At 37.4% G+C, this 17,777-nt stretch overlaps 1 protein-coding gene across 1 annotated transcript; it reads right to left on the bottom strand.

Annotated features, from left to right (window-relative positions):
- Positions 1-257: 257 nt before the first annotated feature.
- On the bottom strand, positions 258-17,612 carry LOC118419448 (COMM domain-containing protein 5-like). Its single transcript, XM_035825823.1, has 7 exons — positions 17,199-17,612; positions 16,434-16,594; positions 16,081-16,109; positions 15,802-15,852; positions 15,508-15,603; positions 12,769-12,844; positions 258-683 (listed from the first exon to the last, which is right to left on the bottom strand). The coding sequence occupies exons 1-7, from the start codon at positions 17,353-17,355 to the stop codon at positions 582-584; spliced, it is 672 nt and encodes a 223-aa protein (XP_035681716.1). The 5' UTR covers positions 17,356-17,612; the 3' UTR covers positions 258-581.
- Positions 17,613-17,777: the final 165 nt, after the last annotated feature.

The raw sequence follows: 17,777 nt of genomic DNA, 5'->3' as shown, positions 1-17,777 counted from the left end.
ACCACACTCATGGCTTCCATATTGGTGTCACTTTTACAACTATCCAATGTTTCATTTCTACAACTACAGCCCTGGGTACCTAGCAAGTGTCACTTCTACAAGTACAATTATTAGGCTACAATACAACATATATTTGCTCATTTTGGTACTTTATCGTCATGTTGACCATCCCTGCAGAAGAAAAAAATTGTTTTTTTTTTTAAAATCAGGCGAAAATTAATGCGCGCTGATGTCATCCATAGAATTTACTTGCTGTGGCCTAATAATGCAATATGATAATTTTCTTACTTCGCACGGAAAATTTTCCTAATCATGGGAAAATACATGTATAAAAAATGGATCAACTTCTTCTTTTAGTTTTAACATTTCCTGGACCGATCATAATCATAATTACTTGACTATCCCATTTACTCTGCTCACTTTGTCATCGAATCTATTTGACCACACTCCAATATCCATGGTCCAGGAGTAGGATTCAAGATTATCAATAACTGTGCAGATGATTACACCACCAACAGGCTAGGATAATGGCATTTCTGTGTGAGAAGTTGTAATCTGGACATTTGTGATGTTTACTCTGGTTAGTCCTGAATCTTCAGCACATTTCTCTTCTCTAGACTCTCCATCTCACGCAGCACGTGGGCGACGTTGTACCGCAGCTCGTGGAACTTTGACACGGGCACCTGAAACAAACACAAGTCGTTATCAGCTTGTACATTGTACGTGCATTATTCTGTGTTTATAGAAATCATTCTGACACAAAGCTTGAACAGTCCAAAATTTGATTAATTCCAATCTTTGTGTTTGCTGATATATTACAGTTGCCTACATACATGTATGTGTGTGTGTGTGTGTGTGTGTGTGTGTGTGTATGTATGTGTGTGTGTGTGTGTGTGTGTGTGTGTGTGTGTGTGTGTGTGTAATGTGTGCATGTACATGTACATGTATTGTACTCATGCACATGTGTGTATGTATTGCATATACACTATGTGTAATGTATGGATGTGTGTAATGTATTACTGTACTCCAAATGATAGTGATTTACTGCAAGTGTTTTCAATATCATATCCCCTTTGAAATTCTTAGACCATAGATCCTCCCACAACACAACCCCCAAATTATGTATTTTAACAGGATAATATGACTACAATACAGCCACTCCGGTATTCTCTGGTGGACTCATGAAGCTCAGAAGCAGATTTACATATACTACCGGTAGTACATGTAAGGTTACTAACCTAGCAGTTACTCAAGCAACTGGATATGCAACTGAACATGATTTTGGAACAGTCACAATGACATACAGGGTCACATTCCTCACAGCACCAATGCTTGCAAGTCTCAGGCTGAAGTGACGTCTACATCATTCATCTAGTAAGACTTCCAAAAATCATACCTCAATGCAAAAAGAAGGGGAAAGCGATGGCAGATATAAACGGCGATTAAAAGGATTCTAAGTTTGAATGTATCAACCGATCAAGTCTTAGATCTAAAGATGTACCGGTATGATTCATGCACATACATCTTCAAGAAGTGACTGGCAACATTTCCTTTGAACAAAGGATATCTTTTCCTTTGATGAGGGTAAGGTACAAAAATCTATGTGCCACACAACTGCCTCAAGATTCTTGTCCGTATTATACTTCAAAGGAAAACTACGGTAGATCAGAGAACTGGAGTCTAACACACTGTTCACAAGGGAACATGAGATTATATAAGAACAGGGGGTCAATGATCGGTTGTTACCCTGTACTACTATATAAAAGCCATGTGCAACAGACTACTCTGTCTTGACAAATAATGATGATCGTTTGTCAAGACACAGTCTGTTGAGCATGTGCAATGTGTAGTTCAGAGTAACAACCGATCTCCGACCCCTGTTCTTATATAATTTATAGACTAGACAGCCATGCTTCCACTTAAACCTCTAATTTATTGAAGTATAACATCTGACATATTAAATCATGGAACACTGAAACAGAGTCTGTGGTCTGAAATCTCAAGATTGTAAGATGGTAGCCTCTACAATGAATTATTTGTAATCTGTGGTTTTTGACAAGAGTACTTAGCAAACACCACACGTTTCAGATAAACCTATTGCTGAATAGTACATTATCTGGAGGTTGTATAGATCTAAAAAGCTTCAACTTTCGCCCAGAAGCAGTCACTCGAGAAACTGAATATGATTTTGGAAACGGTCAGACTCAGACATTTCAGACAGCCATCCGTGTTTTACGTCAGTGACACTTATTACCTGGATGTCTTATCTTCATCAGCGTAATACTTAATTTGATTTTTGGTAACTGTAAAATCTATAAATGTTTGGTCTGTTTTTGATATCGCACCACTAAATCATAACACCGTGAATATGTGTTTATATTCCATTGACCTAACGACTTTTTTCTACCTCAAACTTTCATCTTTTTTCCTCTTTCTGCAAAATAAAACCACCACAAAAGTTAACACATTTTACAGTACTTCTGACTAGACAGCAGCTTATAGCTTATCTGTAATGGTCTCTATAGAAATATAAGATAAGCAATGCTTTCAGAATTCTTAAGTATGTTCTTACATGGATGATGATGGTGCAAAATGTATTATCGTCTGACGGACATGGAAATTTGGAGTTCACTGGACCCTGGACTATGAATGCTGGATTTTGCCACATATATATTGTACATCAATACTTGAGTGCAGTATTAACATGCATTGGCATAATACCGGCCATAAGACTTATACCGGCCGATAAAAAATAATGGAATTTAAAGAGATCTACACATGCAACAATAGTTATTTCTGAGGTATGCACACTTCAGACATCTAGGTGTCCAATACATCATTTACAAAGCATCGATAACAATGCATTCGAAGACAACATGGCCAAAAGTTTTCAGTATCTTTTTTGGGACAGGCAGCTCGTCGTGGGACGAACACAGTGTCACATTCATTGTCAGATTTGTAGATCATAATTACACATGCTCACGGCACAAGACGAACATGATTCAACAGCAATCTTGAATTTCTGTTGGTGACCTACAACTCATGTAAAAGTGTGAAGAACCGTTGCATTATCGCCCGAATCTACGGCAGAATGGGCAAAATTGAACGTACGCAGCCATTTTCCCGCCATTTTTATATCTACACTAGCAGTAAAGTGTTACGTCACAGCGGTTGTGAGGGACAAAAGTTAAATGAAAATTCTTGACAGTATACGTCCGTTTTCTCATGACTCTTTGTATCCTCATGCAGGTTTATGTTTTATGCATTTACTAACAGAAAAGGAAGGAACATGGAGGATGTATAAAGATACATAGCGACAGTTAATTGTGCCGTGTTTCTTCCGGCCGGTATTTTGTATCCCCTCCCAACCACGCGCCCGTTTGCCGTGTAATTCCGCCGCGTGTTACAATTACGATATTACGCTTTTAGCAGGACAAGAGTGGCAGAAAAGTTACACAGAAGAAGTGGCAAGGGTAAGCTATAACAGCAACATGTAACTGGAGAAAATGATGCGTTGACATTAATTTGTCAAATCAGTATGGCTAGAGAAATCGTCGTAAACGTGCCAGTATTATGATAAATGTTACATCATCTTACTAAACTAACTGACAATGGTCATTCATTTGGAAACGATTCAAATCAGTATAGGAGTGTGCAGTATTTCTGCAGACATTAGTCTTAGAATAATTTTTGACAATTACAAATTTATCTTTTTGACATCTGTCAAGGAAATACTTGTCCAGATGAAGTCTTAAGAGCTGATTCATGATAAGTTCTACTAGTAGTCTACAATGATAATAATTTTGTTTTGCAGTATTTGATTTGTGATTATAACCCTCTTTACCTTGAACATGAAACCTGGAAAAAAAATGCTTGCTCTGTACATGTGTTATGCACGATCTACCCCCTTGTTTCAACCAACAAACTCAAAACCACCATGGAAATTCTACTTTTGATTAAATCCCTGTGAACGTAAAATCATTCATGTAGCATTTGATAATATATAGTCTTACTCTTAGTGGCAGGTTTTTCCTTCAGGTAACAATCGTAACATGGTCATTTTGTGTAAGATATAACTGAGAAAAATCTCAAAAGCTTACGCAATATCTTGATGCTATAGATATACAGTCTCTGTGGCCAGATATGCCTTTTGTTTTCTTCAGAAACCTCAATCAGAAATTTTGCTCATCAGTTATGTTGAGACGGCACAATTTAAGTAAAACAGGTATGGTCATACCAATTTTATTTGCTGCTTCTCGGATTTGCCTGTCCATCTTTTTTTCATTTTCCAAAAAAAAGTCCCGAGAAAAAATAATAACAGGTTTTGCTATCACAAATCTGTGAATATTGCCATTCAAAGCCACAAACACATAATTTCAGTGTAAAAAAACAATGCCATTTATTAAAAAGATAAGTAGCTAACAAATGATTTATTGCATTAAACATCCTCAGGCTGTATACCCTGACGAAACCAGCTCGAAGAAGCTTCACAAATAAGAGTTACCGATCCCCTGCCTAACGCGCGCCCTCCTGCCTCTATACACCCGCCCCACTACCAGCTGGCCCCACTTACGCCGGCCCCCAACTATAGCTCGCTTCTGTGAGAGGTAAAGCGATAGTTGAGGCCAGCTGGTGTTTGTGGGGCCGGCGGGTGTTGGGCGGCGAGTGTTCCGTGCGCGCGTGTGCTGGGGATCGGTAAACTAGGCCTTGCGCGCCTCGAAGGAGTCTGTGTTTTCCCAGGGTATAGGCTGTTATCTAATCTGTATTTATATCTTCACCCCAGACCTTTTGAAATAATCTTTTTTTTTCTTTCGATTGTCGGTCCAATTTATTTCTGAAAAAACAAGAGAAGCACTTACAAATAGACTTGGTGTGGCCTAACATGGGCGTTTTGTGATGTATGAAAGAAATATCTCAAAATCTGAGTTTTAATGGCAATCAAAATCTTCTCATATACTGTAAATGCATTTAACTTCACGGGGATCTAATTTCGCGGTAGTAGGAAAAGGGACTTTTCGCGGTGGTTTTAAGTTCGCGTTAGCACCACGCACTGTAGTGTCTAAGTTCCATAGAAAAATGTTCGCAGTCGTTTTAAATTTGCGGTAAAACAGCCACCGCCCAAAACCGCGAACATTAAACCACCGCGAAAGTTTCTGCATTTACAGTAGCCCCTTTGGCACTCCTTTTGTTTTCTTCAGAAACCTCTATCACAATTTCTGCTCATGAGTGCAGTTACTTGAATAACAGGCCACAATTTAAGGAAAATTGGGTCATGCTGGAAATCTTTTGAAAGAACAGAATGCTACTCCATGAGGATTGTGATTCCCCCGGGAAAACCTTTACACAAAATGAGAGCTAAGACCTCTTCTGATTTTCAAAGAGCATAATCTACAAAGTGTTAAGGCTTAGATAATTTCTTTGATGTGGTGGTCCCTTTACATATCGACTATCACCCCACCCACATTAACAAACCTCTGTGGTATTCATTCAACGTCTTCTAAAGAATTCATCTTTCATAGCAGCATGCTACCTACAGTGTACAACAGGGCTCTAGCCAGCTCAATTTTCTTTTCCATCAGCCAATTCCCATTGTCGCAAAAACCGCGAAAACACTATTCCAGGAGCTATTAGACAGACTGAACTGAGACCTTGAAAAACAGGTTTTAATGAGATAGTCGTATGCAAAAGGAGGCCAACACACTTTGTCAACTATGGCAAAACAAACAGTGTGTGGCTTTTACGGCCGTGGACGGCGTCCCCAAGCCGCCTGTAGCTTCCACCAAGGATTTTTGTCCGTCAAGGTTGACGGATTGATTTTAAAATTTTTCCGTCACACGCAGGCTGGGACTCAGCAAATTTCCGTCCATTGACCGAAAAACGTACGCTGGCTAGAGCCCTGGTGTACAATGTAAGAAATCTCTGTGATAATTATTCAAAATCTTCTCACGAATTCTTCTGTCAAGAATTTTTCATAACATCAAGCTGCAAGAATCTTTTATAACAGCATTCATTGCCTACTTCATGCTACCTACAATGTATGTAACAAAGATCTTTCATAACAGCAAGAAACAAGAATCTTTCATAACAGCTACATGTATTATAAAGCATGCTATCTACAAAGTATAACAACTGAACCTGAGTGTGTGCTATACTAATTATTCAAACATTCAAATCTCAAGCCTCTACAGTCAAGAATCTTTCATAACAGGCTGCTACTCACAATATGTAACTGTGATGATTAGTCAAAATCTTCTCAACTCTGCAGTCAAGAATCTTTGATTATCATTCAAAATCCTCTCCAAAACTCTGCAGTCAAGAATATTTCATAACAGCCTGCTACTAACAATACGTAACAAACCTGTCACTGTGCTTATCATTCAAAATCTTCTCAACTTTGAAGTCAAGAACCTTTCATAACAGCCTGCTACGTAACACCTGACTTACATCTGTTATCTAAGGTTGAGTTCCGCAACACTTTAATCACTAACCTTTTATGAAGGCTTCTAGACAAAAAGCTGCTTCTTAACATGATATCCCAGCCCTGAGGTAAAGCAATCCTTTTAGCAGTAATTTGGAAGTGTGGTTATGTAACTTGAGTGCATTAGAAAGGGTGTTCATCCCAAATATTCATCTATCATTCTCCAAGTAGACAAGCTTCAATCTTGTGAACAGTGAATCAGAGAAATCTCCAATGTAACATTCCCTTCACTTAAGTCTTGCACATTGGTTCTGGGACTCCTTCCCAGTATGTACAAATGTAATTGTAAATCTTGTACATTTGTTGTACCAAGCATTGCTCCTGTCTTACATCTCCAAGAGGCCATAGGGATTGGATTATATGGATGACGTGTGTCAATTTTACTCCATTAAAAGAAAAAAGTCTTCAACGATACTTGATACATATCTTTTCAAGCTAAGCTGCAAAATGAGCATATATTATGCTGTGAAATGCAAGAAATGTCGAAAAATGGATATTAATGCCGTACATTCAGAATAAGGCCAAAGTCAATGCTTTAGAATATTCCAATATCAAAGAAGAAGATGCAAAAGAATAAAGAATATGAAGAATCTATTTTGGCAATCCATCTGTCCTCAGCTATTCCTTCAATCTTCATGACCACTTGGATTTCATAAGGAAGGCAACTTTTTTTCCCAAACTTATTGTGTATGGAAACTGTGTAAAACTGTCACATGTGAACCTTCATACAAACATGTTTTGTCTTCAAAATACATGACATATTACGTCAATGAAGGTTAGACATCCAGGTAATAACATACACCAAAAAGCAGTTACTCAAGCAACTGGATATAATTTTGGAAAGGGTTGGACGTTTCACTCAACCATTCGGTGTCTTTCGTCAGTGTCATTTTGTCCGTGACACTGACACTGGTTGTCTGAAATGTCTGACCCTTTCCAAAATCATATCCAGTTGCTTGAGTAATTGCTTTTAGTGTACATGACATATTGCACGTAAACACAGCTGCTTTTGTCTGAGCTCAACAGTCGCTTCCCTTCCATATTCACTCGGTTCTTGCAATGACGTTAGCAAGTCTATTCACTGATGTTACATAACATGCTCACAAAATATTATGTAACATCCACTTAGGTCTTCAGCTTTCTATCTACATCCCTACGGAATTCTGTGGAGATTTTCGAAAAAAAGGGCACGATGGAAGTATATCTTTAACTACATGTACAATCAAATGATACCTCTGAGACCAATTAGTCCAAAATCTCACGCAGAGGAAATCTAGTCTGAACAGTTTGAGCTCAATTTTCTGTTTCTTTGTTGCCTTGCCTCCCACTAGTTTTTCTTGGGGCAATTCCTGATTGTGGAATCAGTAACCGGTAGTACAAGTAACAAGATCAGACAGTCAGTTCCATTGCCCTGAAACCATAACTTTTCTTGATGGTGAACAGTCCTTTTAAGTAACTGTTACAAAAGAATATTGGGCATATTGAGCAAGCTCCGTTTTGTGGAATCAATTCAAAATATTAGTTAACATTTGGGGATACATGTAGCTAACTTTTAAAATGTTCCATTTTTATGCAGGGGTGATTTGAAACAGTCCAATGTTGTGTGGGAAGGTGTATGGCTGAAATATGCAGTATTTGTTCTCAAGCAAATGTCGGCCTTTCAAGTTTGTTTCCTCTTTGTTGCCTTGCCTCCCACAAGTTTTTCTTGGGGCAATTCCTGTTTGCAGACTCAGTAACCGGTAGTACAAGTAACAAGACTTGTCCACATCTGAAATGTTCGGACAGTCATTTCCGTTGCCCTGAAACCACAACTTTCTTTGATGGGGAACAGTCCTTTTAAGCTTATATAGAATTTCTTATGTATTAAAGGATGAAAGACTTGGGTAATAAGTCCAATTTTTTATGTTGGAAATTACAGTTCAACTTTTTCCAGGATGGACGTATTTTCCATTCAAATCATGACTCTAAATTCACTACTGTACTCTGGTACTTTCACACTAAGTAAAATGGTGATAGTCAAGCTGGAAAAAGTGGCTGACCTGTGATGTAGAATTTGTGTGAATGTTCTTGGGCTGTCACATAACTAGTAAACTACCTCATAGTGTAACATACCAGGTTTGTACTGAAGAGTACATGCTGCATATTTGGACAATTCTATGAATAAGTGTGGTGGGTTCCTCTACATGCTCAAGGTGTGGCTCTCCTTAAATATGGGACATCCCTAACCAATGTTAATTAGTACTCTTTTTCACCTGAGTGAAGTGAGGAAAGTTGTGTAATTTTTCTCAAGGGTACAACATCAGAGCTCAAACACTTTTTTCTTCATACCTGCACTGGTGCAGGTAACATTGAAAATTACCTGCACCTGAGGCATATTTTACCAGTACCACTCTGAGTTAAGGATGTATGGATCATACTAAAATTGTTCAGGAACCATTGCTATTTTGTTCTTTTATACTCTAGGTGGTAAACAGTCAAAGCCTATTATGCCAATCCATATACACCTACATTAAAGGACATGTATAATACCCAGCACATGGACCAGTGCAGGTTAGGTGCAGGTAGACACCAGAAATTACCTGCACAGCTCCAATTTTACCTGCACTAACCCCATATGCAGGTGGTATTTCGAGCCCTGAACATCAATGGAGCATGTCAAAAGATTCAAACCTGGGACCTCTAGGGTCTGGGCCAAACACCCTACCATTACACCACACTGATGACACTATCAAACATATTAAAAGATACAATTGTGCATCATTATATTGTAGCTCACGCAAAAGGCAAACCCCTCAATTAATGGGGCTAATTGCTAGAATATGTGACAACTAACAAGACTTACAGTTGTATATTACAAGTACCATGTACCAAAACCCACAATATAGTATTTTCTATTTCCTTTGTACTTGATACCACTGATGTATGGGGCAAGGGAAGAAGACTTCAAAAGAAGAGAATATACCAACAAACCACATACGTTGCAAATTTCATAATCACCACTTAGAAATTGCATCAAGGAGGTATGCATCAACTCTTCTGGGAGACGAAATATATTAGTCTCTTAACATCCTTCTGGATACGCAAGATTATAACTTTTTATTAAAGACAGGATGTTACATAAGCAAAGAGTGCCAAAGACTTATGTAATGTGATGATCATAGCTTTACGAAGGAAATAGCCTATATGGGGCCTTACATAACAGTTTTCCCACCGTCACATGTCTTGCCGTGTGCCAGAACTAATTTCCACTCCAATTACTTCTTCTCGCCCACTCTTCGGAGATTAACAATTAGAAAATAAGGTCTTACATTTCTGGGGATAACAAATATGACAGATGAAACTGCACTAATTGCCCATTCACCAAATGGGGCACCAAACGCTAGTGATTTAGTTTCATTATACGAAATTTTATATGTCTTTTAAATCTCAGAGTCTTAACGCTTAAGTTGCATATTTGTTTCTACCATACTAGGTCATTATTTATCAATTTATCAGTTTTCTTTATGTAATGCTTAAGTTGCTTTTTTTCTACCATACTATGTAGTTGTTTATCAATTTATCAATTTTCGTTATAACACATCTGCAAAGGGTGGCTTCATCTGTTTTTTGTTTTTAATGTCTGATTTTTTGCTTATCTTAATGGAAAATGAATGAATAAAAAAATAAATAAATAATAAAGATCTCAGAGTCAAAAGCAAACATTTTCCTATAGAAATTCTATAGATGCATTTAGCTTAAAAGCTTACAAACAAACAGCTTCAGAATCCCAAGTGTTTCAGCCTGCTTAATCTTTTCCTGCGTTAAAAGCGGTCTTTGTGCGGCACTAATGCCTGGGATGAATTAGGCCTTACACTTACTTAGCTTTCCTTTGAATATTAAATAATGTAGGAGGAATAACTGCGTAAGGAGCTAGTTTTGTCTCATGTTTGTCCTGTTACTGTAAATGCAGAAATGTTCGCGGTGGATTAATATTCGCGGTTTTCGCGGTGACCACTTCACCGCGAACTTAAATCCACTGGGAAAATTTTTTCTATTGTGGTATTAGGCTGCAGTCTGTGGTGTAACCGCGAAATTAAATCCACCGCGAAAAGTCCCTTTTCCCGCTACCGCGAAATTAAATCCCCGCGAACTTAAATGCATTTACAGTATTATCTGTACATAGCATATACATAAAACAAAAACAAAAGATGAAATTTCTGTGGCCTGTTCAAGATTCACCCTAGAGTGGAAAGGGTGACAAAAACAGATCTAAATAGTATGTTTGTCCTGTGGGTAGACAATTAGTCTAACATTATCCAGAAAAGAACTCTATTCGAGGAATTGATAGCTTTTAATCATATCAGATGAATGAACACCTGTCTGTTATGTAAAGGACTGAGATGTGATATATAACGATGGTTATGTAAGGCCTAGCCTGACTAAAACCATGCCTAGCGGCCAGCCCTACAGTTGCTGCCATGGGGAGGGGGTCATTAATTAGATTTGTGATACTTTTTTATGTATATATGTTGACTTGTTGTGACCAGTGTACTTAACTCGGTTGGGAAAAATTGTACACTAAGGTCTTCATTCATTCATTCATTAATCCTAGCCAGAGATTGTGTAAACACACTCTAATGTAAAGGAAAAGGCCTAAGGGAAAAAATTGTGTGTTCTAGTTATTCAACCATCTTAAAAAACTGCAGACCCTAGCCTTTTTTTGGGTTCTTCACTGGCAAGAGGTATAACATTTTTGATCTGACATCTGACTGATGAAGAACAAAATTGAAAGAGAATTCTAAGTAGTCTTGCAAAATTTCTTACAGAATTCCAAAAGTTCACACACACTGTGAACAGCTCTGAACAGTTCATGTAAGAATGAAACAGCAACAAAGACTTAATTTTTTAATCACTTTTGGCCAAAATCTAAGAATAAAAAAACAAAAAAGACCATTCCTACCTAAAGAACTTATCATTTTTTCATGATCACTATTGGGAACACAACTTAAATTTCCCCAGGCCTAAGAATTAGATATAAAATTTACCCCCCCCTCCAGTCTTTATGACATATGTTTTTATGTGATGCATGATACCTATTTCAGGTTACTTAAACCAGCTAGCTTAGTACGCAACAGAGATACCCTTGAATGTATTCAAGAGTTAAGCTTTTGCTTTTGCCCCCGTTTTGTGTTGATCTCTTTCTTCCTTTTGTTAAAAGTGAAGGTTAAACCAAGAGTTAGAACTTAGAACAAACTGACTTTTGACATATAGGAAGTTTCGTAACTTGCCACGCAGTTTGATATTTTGAAAAATAGGAAACGATTATGTAATGCTTTGTACTTCCAAACAAGTTTTCTAAGTTGTTGAATAATATATACTACAGTTTAGGGTTAACAGAGAAGATCATTACCATCAAAAGAAAAAAAAAATTATGTAACACTGTTTCACAGTGCAGACTTTTTTTAATTGAACAGGAAATTTCAAAAGTTGCTGTAGTTAAGTGTCAAGAGAGAAAAACACCTTATATAACACTGCACCAAACAAATTGTGCTATGAAAAGTTTCAGGAGTTGCCATGAAGTTTGGTGTTGGATGAAGAAAGAAGCCTTTCTAATACAGTGTTGCAGTGCCAACCAACTACAGTGGGGAGAGACCAAATACAGGACTGGTGTTTTAGACTTCAAGCTTACTAGCAGTTACACAAGGACTGGTAACATACAATGTAGTGGGGTCAACAAAGGTTATCTGAAATCTCCAATCAAACAGGTTAAACCTGATTCTTAACCCTTCTATCTGCATGAAGCAAGGACATTTTGGTCAATTACCAAATTGAACACCTGGACCTAAGGACTCCCCAAAATCACTGCAGTGATTAGGAATCGTTTCACATCAACAATTCAGCTTATCAATAAGTAAATCAATATGTTTATATTTGACATGACAAACATTGTAAGGATATAACAAATATTGTAAGGATATCTGCTGTGCCTAAAACAAATTCCTTATCTTTTCTGATGGTCTGGCTGATAAAGTTGCACACAATGAAATAGGGTATTTCAGGTTGTGTCATTGAATCATGTGCAAGTTCTGCTTTTTTGAATTTACAGGTCTCAAAATACCCAGTGCACCTACAGTCTGCATTACATTTTATAGACAGACTTTAGAGAAAAAATATCAACTTGAATATTTAGAGGCTAAAGTTTCATGCTCACGTGTGTTTGTTACCACTCAGTTTGTAACTATTGTTTTTAGTATCTCAAATGGATAGTTATGCAAGAGAAAAAAATTGAGTTCTATCTGATATAGACTGACCTCAAAGGTTTGTATTCTTCCATCGCTCAATGTCATCTCCATGAGAATGGTTGGTTCTAACACACGATTCAGTGCACTGTAGAAGGTGGAGATACAAACAAGACATTATCATTATGTTACATTTCTTAAATGTTCCTCACTCAGGCCACACCAAATCTTGCATCTCAGATTTGCCTGTTCTTTTTTTCACTTTGAAAAACAAAAATGAACTAAATCCGAGAAAAAATGATACAGTTTTGCTATGATGAATCACAAACCTGTAAATATTACCATTCAGATCTACAGACACATAATGTCTTTTATTCAGAACATTAGTAACAAATCAAAGGAAGGGATTCATTGCATCAAACATGCCATTAAAAGCTGAAAACTTGAATAATCATGTTGTTTTCTGTATTATTTAAGCCGTATATCTTCACCCCAGACCTTTTGAATATTTTTTTGACCTGCTGGTCCAATTTTTTTTCTGAAAAAATCCGAGAAGTATCAAATAGATTTGGTGTGGCTTAACTGCAAAAAACATTTTATAGACATGCAAACTAAGAAAATGATAGAAGTATGTAAAAGGTACAGAAAGAAAATGTCTTCTTCTATAAAAAATCATTTATCATATAAAAAATCATAGATATCCAAACTAACAAAATGATAGAAATGTGTAAAAGGTGAAGAACAAAACACAACAGTAACATTCTTTAAAGATGGCTTTCTTCCATAAAATCATTAAAAATGCATGCAAATTTGATAGAAATATGGCAAAACAACAGAACAACACTTATGCAACAGGTATGTTATACAACAGAGCAGAGTGTGAATGTATGCATGTAAGTACTCATTACTATTCATGACTGTTATTCAACGTCCACGTTTATGCCACAGGGAGTATTTTTTCAATTCAATTCATGTTATGTCATGTCCCATATTTGTCATGTTACATCATGAATCTTAAGTTCAGTAACCTTAGAGGACTGTTGGATATGAATATCAAAAGAATCATACTTTATGTAAGCAACCTTGAATATTCACTTATGAAAGGGGCACTGGAGAAACTTGTTTGTTCATACATGCACAGAAAGGAGTGTTATGGCTTGAGTTACTAATGAAAATTCTAGTACATAATTGTACTTTGTTCATCCAATGTTTTCTCATCGTGTAATTTTTAGACATCAGGCGATGTTCACAGGTCCAGGAGCCCCGTCCAATGCGATGGGTAGATTCTCAGGTGGAAAATATGCTTGACTAGAATATATCTGCCCATTTTTAGATTCGGCAACCTTCTGGTTATGACCAAATAAGGCCAAAGCTAGTCGGCGGTGTGACAGGTGTTCATGTGTTATGAAAGAACAGGAAATTGTTCCTCCCAGCCCACATTTCTATTTAAAAAACATAGAACAGCCTCTAGCCAAATGACTTTTTGTTTCATTCCCCTACTATGATGTACTAGCAGGGGAATTTAAAGCGGCATTCTACTGCAGAAGCGAGTGTTATTTTCTGATAAATAATACTTTGGGGGATACAAATACACTCGACTTTCGCAAAATTACCTCATTTGTCTTTTTGACAAGAATCCTTTTCTAAGTCCAAGTACCCCAATATGGACCCACTTCTGATGAACTGCACTGTATATTAGCCTCTGTAGCAGGCTCTCTGGGGCCCTTTTTTGGCTCATAATACACTTTTACTGGCCATTTCTTTTGGTACTATGTCACTGATTGCCGGCCATTGCTGATTCATTGGCCAATTGACAGCTAAAGTGTATTATGAGCTGAAAAAGAGCCCCAGAGAGGTTGTTTGCATTTAGATTTAGGCTTGAACTTCTGGTAAATTCGACCAAACAAACTTGATTCAAGCATAATTATTCATTCTCTGAGGAATCTTGATACTCGCTTCTGGCATTGAATGCCCTTTTACATGTAAAGGTGATGGAAAGCAGCTTAAATGAAGGCCTACCACGGCCACAGGTGTGATGCAGCAAGAATGATCATCATAATTATAGAACAGCTAAAATAACTAATGTACATATGTGATACGGCATCAAGGCTTGCATGGATCTGAAGAGTCACAAAATATCAAAATATCATGTACTGTCATGATGACGAGGTCTAGCCTGGTAACCATACTATTATAGCTGCCAGGGTTCTTGTAGTGAAGGGGATTATAAGAAGCCCAGTAGGTACGATAGGAATGAATACCAGGCTAGATGTTGTCATTAAAATGCAAATGGCAGACAATACACCTTTCTCACGCGGTGGCCATGATAGATCCAAGAAGAGGTCAATGAGGCAAACAGACAAAACTTATTTCTAAAATCAGGTCCCAATTAGTTTTCCCCAAAACCACACAAATTTTCATGATATAAGATGGAATAATAAATATTACAAGAAGTGTTATGCACCGAAAAATGTAGCAATTTAGAGTAGTGTAGACTGACCCCATAGTCCATTAAGAGATGCAAAATAAAAACATAATAATGCAAATTCTTAACGAATTTGCAGCCATTCACTTATTGGTCGATTTCCTAATTGGCAGGCTACCATTGGTCGAACTGCTAATTATGATGGACAGCCTTTTGTTTGCCACATTGAACTCGTTTTAGATCTATCATGGCCGCCGCGTGAGAAAGGTGTATTATAGAATCATCTTGTAACTTTGGAAGAGGCTGTGTTGCTGACAAAAATGCTGAAGGGAAAAAAAGTGCCTAATTTCTTTTGCAAATCTTTCTTTTGGAAGATTTAGGCTTACCTGGTTGATATACCGACATCTACCCTCCACCTGAAGTTCTGCAGGGTTGGAAGTCGGCTTCTAGAGTCTAGTGCAGAGGCATCAAGGTTGGTCCTCCTGCAATACCATTAAAGTCCACTAGATGTCACTCATGTACAGCTTTAATGTAAACAGTATAGGTGTCTAGATTTGTACAAAATTTTATGTCTTTATAAACTTTATGTCATTATCATGGCAATAAAATAAAACAAGCTAAACTAATATTATATAATATTATAAGAAGAAATAGAGATGAAGAAATCTAGGATTACTTACTTTCCACCAAAAACAGCACTGGCAAGGTCCACAATAAACTCTTCTGGAATGCTACAAGAAAAGTCAAGAGCAAGACAATTTACAACTGACAACCATACCCCTACTTCACTCCAACTAAAGCCAGAAACACCATTATAAAAGAATGAGGGAAACATGACATAATTCTAAGACATGTTGCATGTACATGTATGTTTACAATGTACATCACCCCTAAAAATATTATAACTGGGACTAGCAATAATTTTCATTTCCATTTTTGTAAGGGTGCCTTTAACTTACTTGAGTTCCTTAAGGTCTTCCTTGAAAAGCTGAAAAATTGAATAATAGGCATAATCATCTCCAACATTAATGACAATAACATGGCAATATCTGTGTGACTATCGATGTAGTACAAACAACAGTGATTTGATTTAATATTAGCTTGTATTCAAACATACAGGAAGGGCTATGGGCTAGCCAAAGGCAAGCTTTTGACTGAATAGCGTACAATATACTGTACTCGTTGTACGTACAATACAACTGATTATAAACAGGATGTTATACAGATTTTGCAAGGCAATGTGTTGTGTGTGGCCTAACTTGATACAACTACATTGTACATGAGATTTAAGGAAATCTAATAGACTAAATACCTCAGGTTTGAGGGAGGTTTGGGGTAACCTCAGTGCCAACCTCAGGGTGCTGAGCAGCCCTGAATAGATTATGTTAATGAGATCCTCTGTCATCCCATTGGTCTGTAGGTCAGTGAAGCTCTTGGTGTCCACATCAGCACCTTCAAGGGCAGAGACAGCAACTGTAGAGAGAAAACAATCATCTGAACCATTAGAAAGACGGAACGTTCAAAAATTGATCTTTCTATAGTAGAACTATTGTCTCTAGTGGATCTCACTGCCGACAAGTATTGCAGGTGCATGCTCATTGGATAGCTTAAACCAAGGAGCTAAAAGCTCCTTGCTTAAACAACGCCTTGCTAAGCTTACAGTTAGATGTGCAAAGGTAAGGTGTGACAAGCTGTTAAGTGTAATAAGCCTTCTCACACCATGTAAGTAGTTACCATGTAAGCACAGGTTAAAGGAACTCGGGTAATATGTCAAAGTTGAAGGCACACAGGAAATCAACAGTCTCGCTTTTACCATTGTTTCGATTTGTGTAACAACGTAATGGCGCCCCCAAATTGGCAGAATGTTGATTTTCTGTGTGCCTTCAACTTTGACATATTATTATCCACAGTTCCTTAACCCGCGCTTGCGTGGTAACTAGTGCAAGAAGGCTTATAAGCTATGGTTTAATAGATTTAGTATATAATATAATGATATAATAGTATAGTATAATAGTTGTGCTGAGTCTTCACTTGTATTTACATCCCTGTCTACATCCAGTGTAATCCTATAGCTCACCTGTGAGGAGACTTCGGAACGTTTTCTTGTCCAACTTCTTCAGCTCCTTGACCATGGCCTTGACCTCAGAAGGAAGCCGTGTCCCGTAGAACGGTGTCCTGTCCGCAAGAGAGGAGCTCCCGCCAGCTTTACTGGACTGGACTTGGATGATAGACATTATAACTACAGTTCCACTACAAAACGTTCAAGTGCACACAAAAAATAAATGGTAGCTTCTTGAAAGTCACTTTTCCTCAGAATTTTGACATTTCTACGAATACTAGAAATTTTCTTTGGTTCTCTAAACAGTACAAACAGGTAAGGTGATATCTCAGGATAATTTTGAAGGAAGAAAATCACGGGAAAAGTTGAGTAAGTCAGCTGAGATCCTCCCCTTCCGGACTGGTCATAGGACTAACCTTTGACCATTACACTAGAACATACCATTACAAAAAAGGGGAGTTTTAAGGTAACACAAAAAAATTGAAATAACTTAGAACAGAGCTTAACATTTATGTACAATCTTAACATATCTTTGTATCAGTAGTATATTATCATGAATATTACAAGACTCAATTACGGAAATTTAAGCATGCTTAG

Source organism: Branchiostoma floridae, chromosome 7, assembly GCF_000003815.2.
Source record: "Branchiostoma floridae strain S238N-H82 chromosome 7, Bfl_VNyyK, whole genome shotgun sequence".
Classification (NCBI taxonomy): domain Eukaryota; kingdom Metazoa; phylum Chordata; class Leptocardii; order Amphioxiformes; family Branchiostomatidae; genus Branchiostoma; species Branchiostoma floridae.
Note: the sequence above shows the minus strand (reverse complement) of the source record. Positions and strands in the feature narration are given on the sequence as shown.